This window comes from Haliotis cracherodii, unplaced genomic scaffold (assembly GCF_022045235.1).
Source record: "Haliotis cracherodii isolate W230 unplaced genomic scaffold, xgHalCrac1.p SCAF_18, whole genome shotgun sequence".
NCBI lineage: Eukaryota > Metazoa > Mollusca > Gastropoda > Lepetellida > Haliotidae > Haliotis > Haliotis cracherodii.
The window spans coordinates 821887-841262 of NW_027266273.1; the positions used below are offsets into that span (position 1 = coordinate 821887).

Sequence of the window (19376 nt, forward strand, 5' to 3'; positions counted from 1 at the left end):
TAGAGCGACCGCCCGGAGAGCGGAAGGTTCGGGGTTCGATTCCAAAAGGCGTTAAAAGATGGTACTTGTTGTTACCCTGTCTGGCGCTCGGCATTAAGGGGCTAAAACAAGGACTGGTCGGCTCGGAGTCAGTATACTGTGTGTGAGTGGGGTATTCATGTTAAACTGCGGCATGTAATCTCAGTGGGCTAGCACTATAAATCGGCATAAGTCCGAACAAGTACAGGCAACCACACACACAGACACACACGTGAATGCACGTCGCTATTTTAGTGCAATAATCTTGAACGTGACGTTAAACCCCATTTCACCTCACCTCACCATTAAACTTTGCTTCATTGTCTTTTTTGTAGAATCACTTGCAGTTAAAATACCGTAAATATTCAATCGCTTGCCATGTCGCTGTACCGAATTGGCAAAATATGCCCTTTTCTATTTGGACCAATGGAACAGCTTGTTAGTAAGTCATTGTTTGTTCTGGACAATTTAATGCAGATTCAATTATATGAGAGGCAGACTGCCTAAACCATTTTCATATTGAACTCTACATGTGAACGATCAATACCCTACTTTCTGATTTGCACAATTTTATTGCACCAGTTGGAAACAACATTTCCCGAAGTGTTTTTTTTTTCTGTTGGGGCAACTGAAACGATGTCGTAAGCATACAATAAAATAATGGAAACAAAAATATCCTTAACCGCAACACCATCATTCAGATTGCCGATCTCATGAGTCAAGTCGTTTATATCTGAGGATATAATATATCATACCATCAACTACTTGTTTGGCTAAGCTATTTTATAGAGAACGCTGTGTCCTGACTGTTGGTGACTGCTGCATAATACAAACATTCTTTCTCGCGCGCTTTGTCCACTCAAACGGTATTTCTGGTTCCAAAACCAATTTGGACTTTTCAAAATCTTCTGTATATATAAACTGTCGGGAAAAAGAAAGTATATCGTTGAAAACTGGATGCAACTAAACAATTACAAACGTTATCAAAATGTTACCATAGGCCGAAACACAGCAAACGTAAGGTCAAAACAATACAACACCAGCTAATAACAATTTCTTGTTTGTTACATGATTAGCCACCATCAAACACGGGTGTATACGTTCTATTACCCAACACTAACATGTATTAATTATTGTAATCATCATTTTAAAAAGAACTTTACCCTTTTCTCTAAGGGCCATTTATTATTAGGCGTCGTGGTGTGGGTGGAGATTGCCGTTAGGGACTTATTTTCTCTCTCTCTCTCTCTCACACACACACACACACACACACACAGACACGCACGCACGCACGCACGCACACACACACACACACACACACACACACACACACACACCACCACCACCACACACACATATACCAAGGTCAGAGAATTGGCAAAGAAAAACAGATCCCACACCTACTTATATAGATAACCAATAGCAATCATTGTACACATCAGTATTGGTGTGTTTAATAAATGGTGGACTCATTTTATCAGCAAATCTGTTTGTCATGTTTGTGTTGGATTCACAGTGTGTCGAAAATTTGAAAGTGTCTTAAAGATACTCCTTGTAGTGTTCACAACAATCCGGCTTGCATTTTCTGTAGCATATCTGTTGTTCGTTCGGCCTTGTCTCGACTCGTGTACACTGCCGAACGGGTATAACGCTGTGGGGAGCTTGCGTCATTCACGTGACATATTCAGTCGGACATGGCTGGCACGATTCCGATTCTTGCTTGTCATTTAATAAGATTTGAAGTAAAACTTACAAATTGGTGATCAGATTGTCTGTGATATGTATTATCAGGATGAACCTTATTCAAAGGCCCTAATGTTTGTTTAAGCTATATTTCGAATTTTCTGAAATTGGCCATAAACTATGAAATCAGTTCTGCGGAAAATAGTATAGTGGGAAATCCCCACTGGGTTTTCAGTTGCAACTTCTCCGACCGTTTCGCCATTACTGCAACAACAATGGTAACTGCAAATTATGTCACTATTCACTCTAAATGCGCATGCATATACGGGTTATAACCCAGTTTCATAGTTTAGGTAAAACCCATGTATATTTTACTTTTATTACAGTAGCAATCTTTTGAACCTGAGTTGTGAATTAATAAATAGATCTATATAACTTTACACATAGCCAAGTATTAGTTAACTCACTAGCTTTTACCGATGCTCCTCTTCTGTAGCGTAGAAACCTTCCCAGTTCTTATATTCGGTTTTATTGTGAAGTCGAACACATACAGATGACACATGTGATTTTCCCCAATACTATTTTAACCCATTTGAGTAATATTCTTTCCTTGGGCAAACAGGCACAGGTTTACGTTTGTTAACAAAATGTGCACATCCTTACCACCACAAGCGTCATTTTCAAGCGTCATTAAATTATTTCTTCGTTATTCAGAGGAGCTAGAGTAGTGTTAGTCGTTTCATACATTTTTATCTTTTTTTATATTTTTATAGCGATTAGCCAGTCTGTTTGTCCGTCCGCCCGTCTATCCGTCCGTCCGTCATCATTTCCTTTTCCGGGGCAGGACTCGAAAACAATTCAGTGTATTTGATCGAAACTTGACAAATCTATCAGTCACATACTGAAGTTGTGCCTTTTGTTATTTAGGAATTTTAGACATTTATATTTTTTACGTTTCCATGGCAACAATTTAAGTTGGATTTAAGTGTTAATATAGGGTGGGTTCACTTATGGAGTATAACAAATAAACTGTTAAATATTTCCTTGCCAAACATTGCATGTCTATATATTAAACACATACTGCCATTTTATATTGAGTTTTAGAAATGTTTATTTTAGAATTTCCATAGCAGCTTTTTTGACATGGGCTAAGAGAAATGTTGGGTCAGTTACCTGGTTTGGGACCATAACGTATTTAAAATGGGCGGGGGATATAGATGACTTCGTTGACTATACGCTTGTTTATTTATTGTTTCTCGTAATTTGTCATGATTTGTTAGCATAAAAAAATCCACAGAAACGCACTTATTTTACTTTCCATTTCATATGGAAGCGACTATGGTGGATCTTTTGTGGGTAAACAATGTATGCTTCTTCAAGAACATTTAACTCTTGACTCATTACATACAGAATTGCACATTTACTTGTGGTTACTTTACAGACAGCCGCCGGGGGGATATGTCATCTTTCTGATGACTCTTGTTTTCTGGAGTAAAAATAAGATTGACTTCATTTTTCTTTCAAATTAAAGTGAGATTTCGGTACAGATGCTAATATCTATACGTATTACTGAGCCATGACTTTACTTTTAAATAGGTGTGTCTGTCGTCACATCGAAAGTTACAGCGGCTTGGGGTACAAACAAGTTTCGTTCGTCGCGCAGGCTGATTATTTTCACGTCGGAACAAGTGGGCATTGCCGTGCAGACTTACACCTATGATCCAATAGTCAGGTAGTTTCACTGGCAATGCTATTTATGGTCTGTATTAACGGAGTTTCATTCGTCTGTTCGTTGCGTCATGGTCTAATTACGCATCAGTATTGAATCATTAGAGTTAGTGTAAATTATTTATTCATAAAAGCTTACTTTCCAAATACACTCCCAACTTGAAATGCTGGATGCATTATATCCCACAAATGATATCTGATTACCTCTTTTCTTATATGATAAAAATAGTTGTCTTTCATTTTTTATGTGAAGTAAACTTCATTTGAGGTTGAAATCAGAAAAAAATGTACGGGACCGGGAATATATCATCTCCTGATGACTATATTGTTTAATTATTCTGTTATTTAAATTTGACATTATCAAAGCCTTTCTGGCTTTGCCATGCATGAGCAGCCTTAGTGTATATAGTTTTCCCCGCTTCAGCTCTGATGTTTGGTGACTTGAGTTTTGCTTTAATACTCGACCTTGGTTCCCTGTATTACGATATTATTTCATTTTATACATAACTTTATTTCAGGGATAACGTGTTAGTTGATATGTTTACCTCCCCATTTACTAATCCTACAGATGTCGCTTGCCTTTAGCGATAGCATTCGTCACCACTCGCCCCTTTCCGTAACCTATTCGGCTTGTCCCGGAATAACACGAGTTGGTCACGAATGTAGCGATAGGTGACGCTGCAGTCCTTCCGAAACTGAACGATTCGTCACTACATTTCCCTAAACCAATCCAAAGGAGTTTAACTGCCCTAATGGACCAATAGCAAGGGTTCTAGCAAACATAAACCTATTTCTATCTGGTATTTACGCTGACGTCTATTAGGTGACTGTTTCATAATGAAAGATTTGTGAAACCCAGTCTGTGGTACTATTTTCAACAAAACAGTAAATATATATGTATCCGTCCTTGAATCGTCACACGAATAAAAGACTTAATGCATAAACAATGCATTCCTGAGCAGCCTTGCTTTAAAATGTAATTGAAGTTTTTTTGCTACATGATCACGCATATATGGTTCTCCTTTAAATGATACGTTATTCACTTTGATTTGGATACGCGAACAAAATATATTCATATGTGACGTGACACTTTTATTGTCTTAGTAAATAGTAAAAATGCAACAAAAATGTATGTTGATGGCACATGTTTGTCCTCCCGATTTTGCTTCTCGTGATCTTAGTTCATTATGACACATAGCTCATTAAGTGCAAATTAAAGCTCAGCTCAGCATTAGTCTAAATGACTAAATGACTAAATGAGATTAAAATGTAATGAAATCGTCCGGCGTATCAAACCATTTCTACAGAGTATATATATATATATACATTACGAGCAGCTCGGGTAAAATGTCACTTACATAATCTGCCGTCATACAGCTGGAAGACTGCTAGGTGCGGCGTTGAACAACAAACACACCCTAACCAAACAAAACAAAACAAAACTTACAAAAATCCTGATGACGCTTCCAAGATGTGCGTGTTCATACGTGGATCTAATTTTAGATCGGGCTTTCCCCTTTCCTTTCGTTTCGTTAACTGCGTGTGACATTGTGCACTGCGTATATATGTCTTTGGCTTGAAGATCATGGGTGTACAACTTGGTGTTGAATATTGTATTGTCGGTCAGATCAGGCAAAACCAAAATTGATGGTTATGCCTTGGATTGTATCAAAACCTGTGTGTTCATTGTGGAGGACATGGATAGTCGGTATTTTTATTATTTATTCCTTGAAAGAAATAATAATCGGAAGGAAACCAAGGAGTCCGGGATAACTATACGCAATACCTGTAACTGTGTATAGAGTTCATAGAAGGAAACGTTTGGAAGGATTATCGAAAAGGTGAAAGATTTCATTTTTGTAAGTGCTTCTCTGAGTGTCACATACTGTCCAAAAAAATATGCTGAGATAGTTAATAGAAATGTTTTGGGGTTTTTTTTACTTCTTTTTCTTACCCTCGAAAATGTTAATCGCCACACAAGTATCTATTCATATTATAAATTATTCAACTCCTGTTATACGATGTATAGTGCATATGTACAGTAAAGTGATTTGATGAGGACTTTCTTTTCTTATTAAGGAAACGTACGGACGTCCTTTAAAATAAAACGATGGTGTTTTTGTTGCTTTAGCTCTTTTTACCTTGCGTGGAACGTTAAAAGTTGCGTTGTCATACTTAAAATAATCATTTGACCTGGACGATCTAGTTGGTTCCCCGATTCTCGATCCGCTTGGTGATCTCCCTCCGTCACGGGAAACTTTACAGTCTGGTTCCTTGGGTAGGCTGCGCGTGCGCTACACTGAGAGCCAAACTGCTTTGCAATGCTGGGCGCGGGACGGGAACTTGTCTTGTAGGTTACGAAGTGACGAATAGGAATAAATAGAAATACCTCCCATCATCTTATTTTTTATGGACACCACCCTGTCCTTTAGAAAGTCAACTAGCCTATGACACTCAACACATGTATCAGAAAAAAACAACTAAGAATATCATGATGTTTTCTTTATTTGATGACTGGGTAGCCAAGTGGCAAGTGCATGGTTTGTCACACTGAATAGCAAGAGAATTCATTTTCCACATTCATACAATGTGTGAAGCCCATTTTTAGTGTCCCTGTGGTTATGTAAGTAAAATGTTGCTAAAAAGAACATAAAACCCTCCTCACTCAAATCAAAATGGTGGTATCTGTAAAGAAATCAGATGCTTCATGGCATTTCTTTATTGATGTGATTAAAAGGCATCGATCATGTAAATATTATTCTTACTTTGAACAAAGACCATATAATAGATTATATTATTATATGGTCTCTGCTTTGAATCAGTGGACCCACCGTGATATTGCTGGAATATTGCTAAAAGCGGCGTAAAACCATACTCACTGAATCAGTGGAAACACAGTAGTATTAATCTGTAACATGACTTTGTTTCACTTCAAACATTACATCTAAACATTACCCTTCACCCATACAAGTCCCCTACAGGATGGCTTTCATCATGTGAAACACTCAAAGGACCTTTGCTACTGATATCCTGAAAGGTTTTAAAATCCAGTGTATCTTTCCGTGAACATTATCTTGAACACGACATTAAACCCATTGTCACCTCACCACCCCTACATCTTATGCAGAGATGCATACTGTTCAAGGCGATGTAATCCAAGTCACTTGGCCGACTGGCTGTAGTGTACAACTAAAGTTCTGACACAACCAGAAAAGTGTATTCCTATCTCCTGTCTCTAATATAAATGTGAAATGGGTATGGACACGGACGTCAGCATGATCAGCAGACCCGGAGCACAATTTATTAATGTTTTGATTGATTTATGAATGGTGTGAAAATTCAAGATCAGTCATGATCAATCCTTCAGGGTGTTATTCTCTAATAGTCTGACCATCAGTTTGTCTTGTTTTAGTAGGAGTGTCAACAGAATCATCACTGTAGAACTTGGACTGACTACTACGATGCATGAAGATACAAGCTATGATGCCCAGAATCTCGCCAGTGATGCTGTAGACGAAGGTCCGGACTATAGAAGAGTAGGGCTCCACATCGGAGAAGACTTGCATGATGACGACTTGGATGCCCTCAAGTTCATCAGTCGAGATTACGTGGCAGGTGGAAAACTAGACCGCATAACAACTGCTACAGAGTTGCTAACACAATGGGAAAAAGTTGGGAAATTTGGGAAAAAGAATCCTTGGTATCTTGCAGAATGTTTGAAAAAAATTCAGCGCATAGATCTACTTGAGGAAGAACTTGGACTTGATGAAAGTGTCATTGAAACAAGAATTCAGCAAGGTCAGTCTCAAATAACGGATTACAGGAACATGTTGTTAGCAGTGGCAGAAGATCTTGATTCAGAAGAGCTGCACAAGATGATGTATTTGATTGGAGACATGAAGAAGAAGGACAAGGGAAAAATTGTAAATCCAATGGCTTTGATAACTTATTTGGAACAAACAAAACAAATAACACAAGACGATCTTCATAAACTCAAACAGTTGTTGGGGACAATTGATCGAAACGATCTTCAAGAAGTTATTTGTAAATATGAAGGTATGTAAAATTATAAATTATGTTATTCACTTAAGATTTTAGGTTTTCAGTAATATGTAGTATGAATATGTTTCATGTAAAGATATATTTCATCATCAGTAGGTGTGTCAACAGAGGTTAAGGAATTTTTGTGTGTGTTCAAAGAGGTCTACAGCAATATTCTATTAACATCATAAACATCCTCAAATTGGAATTTATGAGTTTCCCAATTAATATTAATATAATATATGATACAAGTTAATGTTGATTTGGAAAGCTAACAAGTATTTCAATGGTAACAGAAACAATAGAAAGACTTCAGAAGATTAAATCAAGAGCAAGATGGCTTCCAAAGAATAAATCAAACTTTGAGGTCCATGGCCATGTCCTGGATGGTCTTTGTAAGCACAAATTCAATGCCAATGTTTCAGGTGCAAAAGGATTAACTAATTATACAACTAATATGGAAGAAGGCATGGATACATCAGAACCTTACGTTCCACCACAGCCTCAGCTGCCACCAAACACAAAAACAGGCTGCACCACTATAGCAGAGAGGCCACCAGCTGTAGTGAATCAGGTGCCAGCTGTGGAACACGAACAGTTGAGGGGGGTAGGGCGGGAAACCCCGGGGTTCACAGTTGAAGGAGCAAGAGCAGCAGCTCCAACTGCAGTAGCAGTATCAAGAGTAAAATATCCTTTTGAAACAAGCTCACAGCAAGGTAATCAATCAAGCTCACAAACTTGTTTGTAAATCATTTGGCTGAACATTCAGTAGCAGATTTACAGATGAACTAACTTATGCAGTTTTGGATAAAATGTGCATTTGAGGTTTGCGTCAATACACATCATACAACCCCATCCTTAAAGACATCTTATTTTGCCAATACCCTTCCAGTGACTTTACAGAGATTTTCGTCTAACCATTTTGTGCATTTGGTCATGTATGGCAAGCAAACCAAGATACTGTTACCTGTGCTTTGAAAAAAGATTATGGTTGAGCTGTGTTCATTCTGTGCAGAAAAAATATGTTTCTGTTTTGGATTGTTTATTGTTTATTGCACTCACCTTATGTCTTGCAATTTCAGTTTTCACCCCAGATCAACTGCAGGACATCACACGCAAACTAGCCCCTGAATTACATCATGAGAACTGGACAGTGTTTGGGTTTAATCTGAGAGTAGGTCCTGAAGTTCTGCAGCAACTGTCTCGTGTCTACCCTGATGTGACACAGAGGATGCATCAATTGCTGACAGTGTGGCTACAGACGTGGCAAGGAAGCCATGATGCTGCTATGGCTGCCATCATCCAGGCCCTGCATGAAGTACAGGTCCACCATCTGGCAGAGCAGTTCTCCAGAATATACAGACCGTCAGAAGAAGGTGAGAGGACAAATCTGATACTTTAAGTGGTTTTCATGAAGACACAATATCATTTTGTCCATTTATTCTTGTTCCTTGTTATATTTTTATAATTATTGCATCACTTGGGTCCCTCCTCATTAAACCTACTTGCCATGACATGAATGACAGTTAAAATTTAAAACAACATTTGTGAATAATTACAGAGATACAGATAAGCTGCGTATCTGCGTAAAATACAACCAAAAATATTCAAGACACAATTACTTTCAATTAACTTTGGTACAGAAACGCATCTATTGTATGAAAAACTCAAATGTAAATACCCAATGAAGCACTTTCAGCAAGGGTACAGCAGAGCTAATATCCGAAACACAAATATGAGCTAATTTGCTTTCTGAATCAAGCCTATAGTTAGAACCATTACATACATCTAAAACATATTGAAAAACACAAAAAAGTGATGTATAGATGAGTGAAAAAATATTTTTTACCCAATGAAAAATGTAATAACCCAATTAAAATAGAAACCTTCGCGTAAAAACTCAAATTGCTCAAAAAGTTATCTGGACTTAAGAACATATTCATTGTGTATTTTCATAGATTGTCTCAGCTTGATGATAACCAAAGAGTTGTCAAAAGAAAGGGTTTAAATCCCGAGTAGGGTACACATTATTGTCAGAGTAGTTAAACATATTTATGCATATTGTGTGTACGACAAGTCTGGTTATTATATCTGTTAAAATGTTGGTAGTCTCATGTGACATCGATCTAACTATTGAGGAGCGGTGAGGTAGCCTAGTGGTTAAAGTGTTTGCTCGTCACGCCGAAGGCCCAGGTTCGTTTTCCCACATGGTTACAATGTGTGAAGCACAATTCTGGTGTCCCCCGCCATGATATTGCTGGAATATTGCTAAAAGCTGCGTGCAACTAAACTCACTCACTAACCTATTGATAATTGTCATTGATGTAAGAAGACCATCAGACCATGCACAATTGCAATAAATTGATAGGTCAGTCAGTAGTTACATCCCTACTAACCTTGTTGTTTTCACTCACACTGTTTGTGAGGGTACTGATAGCCCAGTGGTCTAAGGTCTTTCAGCACCATACCCATCCTTGTGGGCTTTACCAAGTAATAAACTTAAAAGACCTGCATCACATTTAGCTTCCCACTTCTATTTAGTTTACATGCCGTGATATATGAGAAAAACTTTACAAAGCAGTGTTGAACCCAACGCCCTGACATACCCACTAAAGTGTTATCTGTGTTAAACTCTTGTGCAGGTACATCCGAGTTACAGGACATCAGTCTGGCATCAAGACAACAGGGAACATCTCTACACGATCATGCCAACATTTCTGTGAATACATGTACGTACAATATTTATATTGGAATCTTCTAATGCAGGTTTAGTGAAAAGATTTTCAATTTACAATCTGCAAATTAAGCAACTAGTGATGAACCAGTCTTGTAAATGTTTTATAGGTCATCCAATAATTGTCATAGTTGCACCTTTACCTTCTGACAATGATATAGAGAGACAGTTATTAGCTGAAAGTACTTTTTGCTCAGTCTGAGTTTTGTCTATTTGGGAATTCCTGTAATTCCATCTCAACACAAAATATGATAAAAGTTACTGTGACCTACCAAATTTGACTGTCTTTCCAATAAATAACTATGGAATGTTTTACCTTGTTCAGTAGAGTGTTATTGGGAGTGTTCTCTGCTACTATTTCAGCGGAGGCAAGATACCAAGAACCAGAGCAAGTTCCACCCCAACCAGCAGTTTTGCCGGCTGTAGGTAAGTGATGCAGAAAAAACACTGGTCCTATGTAGATGATGACTGTTGATTGGCTTAAATATAGCCAAATGAAAGGGTGATTGACAATGTGCAATGCATTTTTTTAACTGTATGACTACTAAATGATTTTCCTTGAGTAAACTGCAGCCTTTTATGTTGTTATTTGGTTTATGTACGGCTCTTGATGATCTATTGATCATTTCCCCTAAAACCATTTCAACCAATCAGCCGAGGATTTAGGTTGTTTGATGAATATCTTAATTACCTCAGACATATAAGACAACTGGTACCTAGTACCAGGTATTCATGGCTGTAGAACATGTTAGCATGAGATTTTGATGCTAAATACTTGTTTGACTTCATTGTAAATATTAATAAATCCACTTGATATGTTATTCACTGCATTTTTCTTTCCAGCAAGTTCTAGTCATACAGAAGAGGCCCGAGACAGAATCATGCCATACTATAGAATGGACCGCAAACCCAGAGGCAAGTTGTTCTGATGGCATGCCTTGTAATAATATTACCCTTAATAAACTTCCACACAATCCTACATTCTGTGGGGAGGCACGGGTGGCCCAGTCGTCTAAGGTGCGGAGATTCGCTGTGCACAGTTGTGTCCCTTGGGCACGCCAGAAACCTATGATTGAGGGTTCGAATTCTGGTTCGCCCCGATTATGTTTCTAGGTTTGTCAGCACCATACACGTGCTCGTGGTTTTTACCGAAGTGGTAAACGTTGAAGACCTGCATCACTTCGGGCTTTCCTCCCACATTAAGCTGACACGCCGTGATGTAACTGGAATACTGTTAAAAGCGGCGTTAAACCCAACTCACTCACACACTCACCTACTTTCTGTGCCAAATGTCGAGAGTTTTAAAATTTTCATCTCTCAGCATAGATATCTTTATAGAGGTGTTCACTAGCTTAACCTGATTACTGCAGTGAAAGACAACTATCACTCACTCTTTACTAGGGCACAGTTTGAGTTTAATGTTACACGTGATGACATTTTCAGGGATATGTATCATAATCAACAATGAGGTTTTCTACAAAGACCCAGAGGACCGTGGAGCGAGAGAAATGCCCAACAGAGAGGGGACACAGGTGGATGCAGGTGAGTCTGTGGGAGTCGGGTACCAGGGTGGATTAGGCTGTCAGATACATATATGCTTTTTATTTACGGAGTGTAAAATAGGATTCACCAAATATCACTGGAAATTGGACAATGTTTGCATGTCTGGTTCATATCAATGAAACTACTGGATCTCTTCTGTAAAACATATTTTTGCATGTGACCAGATCTTTCAAGGAAGAAACTTATATTTTAAAACATGTCATTTAAATTGTATATAAAACGTTCAATAAACTTATTAACTTACACAATCTAATAGTGCCATAAGAATCGTGTCCGTCACTAAATATTAACATGTTCTTTGCAGCAAATAAATATTAACATGTTCTTTGCAGCAAATCTGCTCAAGACATTTACAGAGCTCTATTTCGATGTCCGCCAATATGATAACATGAAGAGCACAGACATGGTCCGTGTGTTGGTTAATATGGCCCTGAATATAGATCATACAGAGTATGACTCTTTTGTGTGTTGTGTACTATCTCATGGTGCCCAGGGGCACATATATGGCACCGATGGGAGGCTTGTCAGCATCACAGACATGACTGGGCCTTTCAAATCGGTTGTGTGCCCATCATTAGCTGGCAAACCCAAACTGTTTTTCATTCAAGCTTGTCAAGGCAGAGAAAAACAAGAAGGTAGGTGTTTTGTCATCATGAATTGTTATGTATACTCTGCATTCCTCTATCACCTGTGAAAACTTTGGGCAAATATTCGGTGACATGTATACATTTAGTCAGCTAATAAAATGAGGCTGTGTATAGCCCTACTCCTACGGACTGTAAAATCCAGTTTCCACCCTTGCGAAACAATGCTGGAATTCCTGGGCTCCATAATAGTGACACCAGTGACTGTTACAAGTTATGCCCCTTCTATGTCTCTCCTAAAGACCAATCAGATTCCATCTCTCATATCACATGCACTTGCTTCAAACAAAATGGTGTCATTCAATCAAGACGATCTGATTGATAATTAAAATCTATCTTGTAATAATTTTTCAAAGTGAAGTTTACACAATATACAGCTTTTCCATTGGACAAGAGGTTGGTCACATGACTGCAAAACTGAAGTTCATAAGTGTATGAACGACTAATTTTGATGTTCACATGTTTTTTCATGAAACTTTAGTCTTGAAATGACGTCAACACTGATGGACTACTTCCACATTCCTGGAGAAACCCCTGGGAATTTCCTAATACGAATAAATACAGAAGCACTGTTTCTGATCATTTAGACCCTTAGCGTTTTAGCATACATTGAGATAAGTCCAAGTTTGATAACATGCACTTTCAAAAATATCCTTGCTTTCAGTTTCACCTATCAAAGTGAACAAAACAAAGAAATGCCCATCAAAACTATCCTCATATCGACTCGATCCATGTCTAGACTGACAGTGACAATCTATGAATTTACCTTAGTATCTATTTGAAACACCTTTCAATGAACGGCTCATTGATCAATAATGACTAACACTTGTAGTCGCCAGAGGTTCAGGAACAACTTCCAAAATCTCTCCGGTCACATTTATCAAGTTGGCAATTTTGACGTCCCTTATTTGATGTAAGTGCATTACGGCACGCAGGTAATGTGACTGACTTAAGGTAGTTCTTAAGAGACATTTTCCATCTAATGATGATGTTATTTGGATCGATTTGTCATAACCAAACAACAAAGAATGTTCCTGTAGAGCAGGTTGAACAAATGTATGCCCATGTAACCCCTTATTTTGATGAACAGCAGTTTATGAACAAGATGTCGATTTCGTTACCTGATTGAGTATGCATAGACACATTAATCCAGCCAAAATATAACTCCACAATTCCAGCCTGGTCTGGCAAGGGTGGAAACTGGACTTCTATTGTGAGTCAACTCCCTTGCCTCAGGAAGATGGGTTAAGAAAAGTACCCCTACATTTTCACAGGTGATGGAGGAACAGTGTATACAAACCTGTGAAGTGTTTATGATCTGTTTTATGGCAGCTCTAATATAGTTGCAGTTGCACGGTTGTGTTAATTTGTCTTTTTGGTATCTCTTGTGAAAACAAGCATCAGTAGGCTCCATACTGAAGTTCATCCCATACACTTACCTAGGACAAAGGAGTGTATTTGTTGTTGCTGTTAAGACATGATACGTGTACCTTATAGTCTTCTACAAAATTACACTTGATAATACAGAATGATATGGTACTGCAAATGATCTATGAACGAAAGGTCTGTGGAAGACACTCTCCAAGTATAGTCATAATAATCATGTACAATTTCCAGGTCAAGAGATTGAGAGAGACAGTGCTGAACCAGAAGTGGATGGGATCCCAAGGGAGGTAATCCCCAATGAGGCTGACTTCCTGATCGGCTATGCTACTGTGCCTGGCTTTGTGTCATACAGAAGTCGCAGCCACGGATCCTGGTACATAACCAAACTCTGTGAGATGCTCAACAAGCATGGTACAAGGTGAGTAAAACCATGACATTTTGGTCATGGATATGAGTGTTGTGGTCATATTTGTACTGTTTTTTCGTCTGAAAATGGTGGTGGTATAAATGGGAAGCACTGCACAAAAGTAGGCCTATTTCAATCCAAAGACAGGGAGAGTTGTCTCCCTTTATCTAGTTGTGTGCCAATTTGCTGTACACACGACATGGGAAATTGTTATGAGTTCAGTGGGAGATTGGTGCTCACAAGCTGCAAATGGTGAGCTTAATTATTAACACACAAACTGTGAACTTGAATTTAAAGGGGCACTGATCTAACGCAATTCCCCAGGACTGGTTGTTGCCTTTGTTATTGTTTTTTCCCAGTGAGTACCCGGATGTAAAGCAGAAATCTAGACTAGCTCGCGACCTCTGTTGCGCCATTGGTAAGCGCAGTAGTCACTTTTATGGATACCGGTAGTAATAAGAGCGTATGGTCACATTGATCAACAAAATGAAATACAGTTTTCGAGATAATTAGGAAATGTAGGTATCTTTGTGGGTAGCATCGGCAATGGTGACGAAGTTTTGATAAGTCACTTGCTCCGTAATTTTGCTATTTTCGTTTACACTATTTTGACTTTCAACACAAAGTAAATATTTCACCTGAGCATTGCTTTTTTTATAGTGTGTATATTTTTTTACTGTCAAAATGTGTAACATATTTATTAAACGTCTAAATATTCAGTTATTTTACAAAGTGACTGAAAAACGTTTCCATCTATATTATTATGACAACGAATTCCAAACATTTTGATGTTTAATGTCATCACCAAGAGACTGAAAATGTTACGTTGAAAAGTACATTTCTATGTTGTTTGGCTTCTAATCCTACATAATAATCTGTTGTGATGTTTGTAGGCCCCTTTGATCTTCTTAATCAATCTGGACAGATTTTTTAGTCAAAATGACTGAAATATTTACACATTTTATAAATTGCCTGAGAGAATCACATTTTACAAATTGACGTAATCTATACACGCTTACAAAGGAAATGACCTGTGAAAACAACGTCTATCGCGCATTGAAGAATTTCCCAACCAAGACGTAGAGAAACAAGAACGAATCAGTTCAAATGAAGGAAAACAAAATGCAAATACCATAATTACAACTTACCAAATTTATGTGTATAAATAGGCAGCTTCCTTGTTTGAGGAATGTATCCGTGAATATCCACACAAAGGAATAATATCCCACTCGTCTGCAGCTATACAAAATAACTTATTCGATGTCACGTGTCTCTGTAACTATCAAATATTCTAAAAGATATATATCGTTTCGGGATATTATAACCAGTGTTCGTTTCTCAACTGATCACTTGGATTGTTTCAGGTGTTTCACATAGGTGTCAAGTCTCATGGGTTGGCTGAGAAAGGCCACATGACAACTATTTCCATTACGTCCATGGTTCCTAAAAAATCCATTGAGTTTGATAACAATGAGCAACCAATCAACGTATTATCAGTTAACCCTTTGAACAAAGTATGTTATTTTTACATCGGCACTTCACACCATGATATGAGTGTATTCCCTTTGTTTTAGTAAACCTAGACATGTAAACACTCACTTTTGACATATCCACTGTGCAAGATAACAGTAATTAATCAATCAACGTATTTTCTGTTAATCCTTCGATGACTAGGAACGATCCGTTGATTTACCAAAAAAAGTAAATCAACTGATCATTCATCTCTTGCTGGGCTGCCACGTGCATATTACATAACGCACATTTCACCTCACTTCAAACTTGGATTTAGATTGAATAATTACCCCAGACACAATAAATGCCAAATGAGAACCTTTGTCAGGTAATCTAAGTGGTGCTACCACTAATTGTACCTGTAATAAATTCATTACCTGAGCATCAAGTGAATGACGACAAATACACAAGTGTAGGGTTATACGAGAAAAGGTGGATGACAACAAGGGAGTAGTAATCGTATTATCGACGCAATCCGAAATCCGAAAATGCTTTCACTGCATGGATACTTTTTTTAGTATTGAACTATAACCATCTGGGGTATTTCCAAATGACGATACCGATGAGCTCCGCCGTTCTTTTTGTCTGTTTGTTTAGGCTGAAGAAATTAATTAACATGCGCCCTTTGTCGAATCTTTATAGATCACAGTTAACCTTTCAGTGTTTATGCAAAAATGCGTAAAACAAATATTGCCTCCAGCCTCCAAGTTTATTTAGCTGTCCTTGCAGACGGTAGTCCAGTCTCTGGTCACGCTCAGTTGCGTTGCGTATCATCCGGGTACTCACGGGGGAAAAAACAATAACAAAGGCAACAACCAGTCCGGGGAATGGTGTTAGATCAGTGCCCCTTTAAAGCTTGTTCGGTATGTTTTGGTTGGATAGTTCATGGAATTCAGAAAGGTTCAAATCACTTGCATTTGGACAGGTAGACATGTAATTTAAATATTTGAAGATGAGAATGAAGTCATGGGGTACTTATACCCTACTTCAAAACTTCTAAACTTTAGGGGGGTTCGTAGATTCAAATACAATAGCAGGAAACCTCATGACCCCAGTCTCTTTGTTAATACCTTACACCAAAATGTATTTCTTTTTCCCTGGTGTAAACTGTTTCCTCAACATACCGGGTATTGTATTACTGATGCATGAATATGTACATTGCCACAAACGTGACGAAATACTAACAAGCTATCAAATTATGACCATGTGGAGTTCAAGGAAAGAAGTAATATCCGATTACTGTTTAATTTAGTCTGTCTTTGTAAGTCTGAAAAACACTTCACAGTATTACTCTGTTGTTCCAGATACGACCTCCTCAGTGTGTTGTTGTTGGTGAACAACGAGGTGGGCAGAGCCAATGCTATGATGGAAGGGGGTCGGTACAAGCAGTCACCAGCACCACTCTATACCTTGAGGAAGAAAGTAATGTTCAAATGAAGATTTGGTGAGCTGTGGGCAGCCAACAGGCGTATCTACACAGCATTTCAAGCCATTATAATGGTATTTGATCCAAGAGCTGGCACCCCTGTCAGAGTGAAATGTAAGACAACCCGGACCAGAGTTGGTCTTTCCATCAATGCCAGTTGCACATTTATTAAGATTTACATGCGGATGATCCTGTATAATAATATCTATATACCGTGTGTACATGTTATGCCTGTTGTTATACACAGGATATTTCATCTTTCCATAGTTGCAGGATTCACCATCGCATATACATCTTTGATGTCGGCAAAAGCAGCAGCTCAGATAGGGGTCCACACAATAACAACTGTGTCTCTTGCTCCTGTAGGTGTTAGAATACAAATAAAAGTAGTAGTTCAAATCAGATGACAATGTTTTCAACTTATGAATGTGAATAACTGTTACTCCCACATAGCTACATGTCAAGGATAAAACTCCCTCCCAAGGGTTTGGTTGACAGTGTAAATATGAGAAGAGGGACAAGGGACAAACCTGAGAGAAAGTGTTTTATCTGACTTATAAATTGAGCAAAGACATTTGTCAACTATTTTATGTTTCACACACACTTCTCTTGAGGTCAAATGCCTCTTGCTGACATACATATACTTGAAACAGAGATTCTTGAACATGAGGAAGGCACTGTGATTTATCAGTGCCTCTACAGGCTAGTTACAGGTTTGATCCTGCTGAAATACAAGATTTCACCTCATTCCTCACATTTCCTTAAATTAGCACTGTAATGTGTGTTGTTGATAGTGTTCAAATACAAAATAAGTCTGGGACAGAGATATTTTGTAGGAAGTCCTTGCAAAGAGATTATTCTATAAAAAGAAGTTACCAATAAAAGCAATAAGATGTCACTAGGTGTTCCTAAAATAAGAGCATGATGATGGGAAAACGTTTGTTCAGATTTGTAAGTTGAAAATATTTATTATGAAATTTTGTTAGAATAATCCCCTGTCGGATGCTCACAGCTAACACCAGCAATATCAAAATATATATGAAATATGTTTAATAAGCACACTTCTGTAATCTAACCATCTTTAGAGGCAACAGTTGTACCAATGTTGAACTACCCATGTCCATGAGCACCAACAATGTGATAACCCCCAGCCTTCCTTCCCACATTATGCAGACACAACTCCAGCAACCATATTTACATCCCTTGAAAAAGAATAAGACCATATATCATCCACTCTACAAGTAAACACCATGTAGAGTGAGTTCTAATTTGGATAACTTGTTCCCAATCCATTCCAATCTGAATAAAATATGTTTAAAACAAACCACATCCTTTGTTATGATGTCTGACATTTTCATACTTTAATAACAAAACATTCACATATTGCACATGACAGTGTATATTTACAGTATCTGGAAAATAAGACATTACTATATGACCTTCTCTGGCCAACATATAACACAATGTAGTTTCAGGGCAGAGTCTAGTAGCAATGGTTTTGGTTCATGTACATATTTTATAGTTAGCCACAGACTTAGGTGTGTATACATTCATGTACATAATTTGCTTTCTGTTTTTTTTTGCCTATTAATATGGTCATTTCATCTTTGATTCATGTAGACCCTTAAATTAGACATTTATGTAAATTATCTGCTACATAATAAAGATATTACCTTCTTATAACAAGTAACTGGTTACAGTTTGTTTAACCGTCACATCCTTTGTTATGCTAGCTCCATAGCTATAGGTGGAGCCAGCTTCAGCTTGAAGGTTTCATTCTGGAAGATGCTGGAGGCAGTTCTGTTGTAGCCAGTCCTCCGCCCTGAGGGCTCTCCACTGGCGAGCTCTGTCAGGATAGCAAGCTGCAACATTTGCATGGAAAGTTGTAGCAGAGGCTATTTATGTAATGTGGAGACTTTCAAGAGCCATGACCTCTGTTTACCCAACTCATAATCCAATTTATAAATCTGATGTTGCTATTTGTGAGTTAGTCCTTTAACATGTTTAACTTTATTTATGTTCTAAAGAATAAATTCAATAATCCTTGACAGTACTCAAGTGTTAAACAAGTAGGATGTTCCATTGGTATTAAAGGTCTTTTGTTGTTTAATGTCTGGGGCATCATACCCGACCTGATTTTCAATCAACCACATAAAATGGATCTGGAATGTCTGTCGTATTCTCATTTTGATAGCTCCTTAAATACAAACTGGTTAAGGTATTTTTGTTTTTTTT

The 19376-nt window shown here is 38.0% G+C and overlaps 2 protein-coding genes across 9 annotated transcripts in view; one reads left to right on the forward strand and one right to left on the reverse strand.

Moving 5' to 3' along the window:
- Positions 1–18794, forward strand: part of LOC139465641 (uncharacterized) — a 46346-nt gene extending 27552 nt beyond the window's left edge. Inside the window, exons 1-12 of one of the 8 annotated variants that reach the window (XM_071247355.1) lie at positions 1940–1979; positions 3298–3433; positions 6842–7485; positions 7896–8186; positions 8553–8846; positions 10113–10199; positions 10568–10630; positions 11048–11119; positions 11648–11746; positions 12100–12402; positions 14029–14215; positions 17020–18793. In XM_071247355.1, the coding sequence (XP_071103456.1) occupies positions 6891–7485; positions 7896–8186; positions 8553–8846; positions 10113–10199; positions 10568–10630; positions 11048–11119; positions 11648–11746; positions 12100–12402; positions 14029–14215; positions 17020–17152 (2124 nt within the window). In that variant the 5' untranslated portion in view covers positions 1940–1979; positions 3298–3433; positions 6842–6890 and the 3' untranslated portion in view covers positions 17153–18793. The other 7 variants (XM_071247347.1, XM_071247348.1, XM_071247354.1 and 4 more) reach the window with 7 other exon arrangements.
- Positions 17240–19376, reverse strand: part of LOC139465640 (vacuolar protein sorting-associated protein 8 homolog) — a 52511-nt gene continuing 50374 nt past the window's right edge. Inside the window, exons 44-45 of the mRNA XM_071247346.1 lie at positions 18815–19003; positions 17240–17501 (exon numbers count right to left, since the gene is read on the reverse strand). Of these exons, the coding sequence (XP_071103447.1) occupies positions 18866–19003 (138 nt within the window). The 3' untranslated portion in view covers positions 17240–17501; positions 18815–18865. The remainder of the gene's footprint in view (positions 17502–18814; positions 19004–19376) is intronic.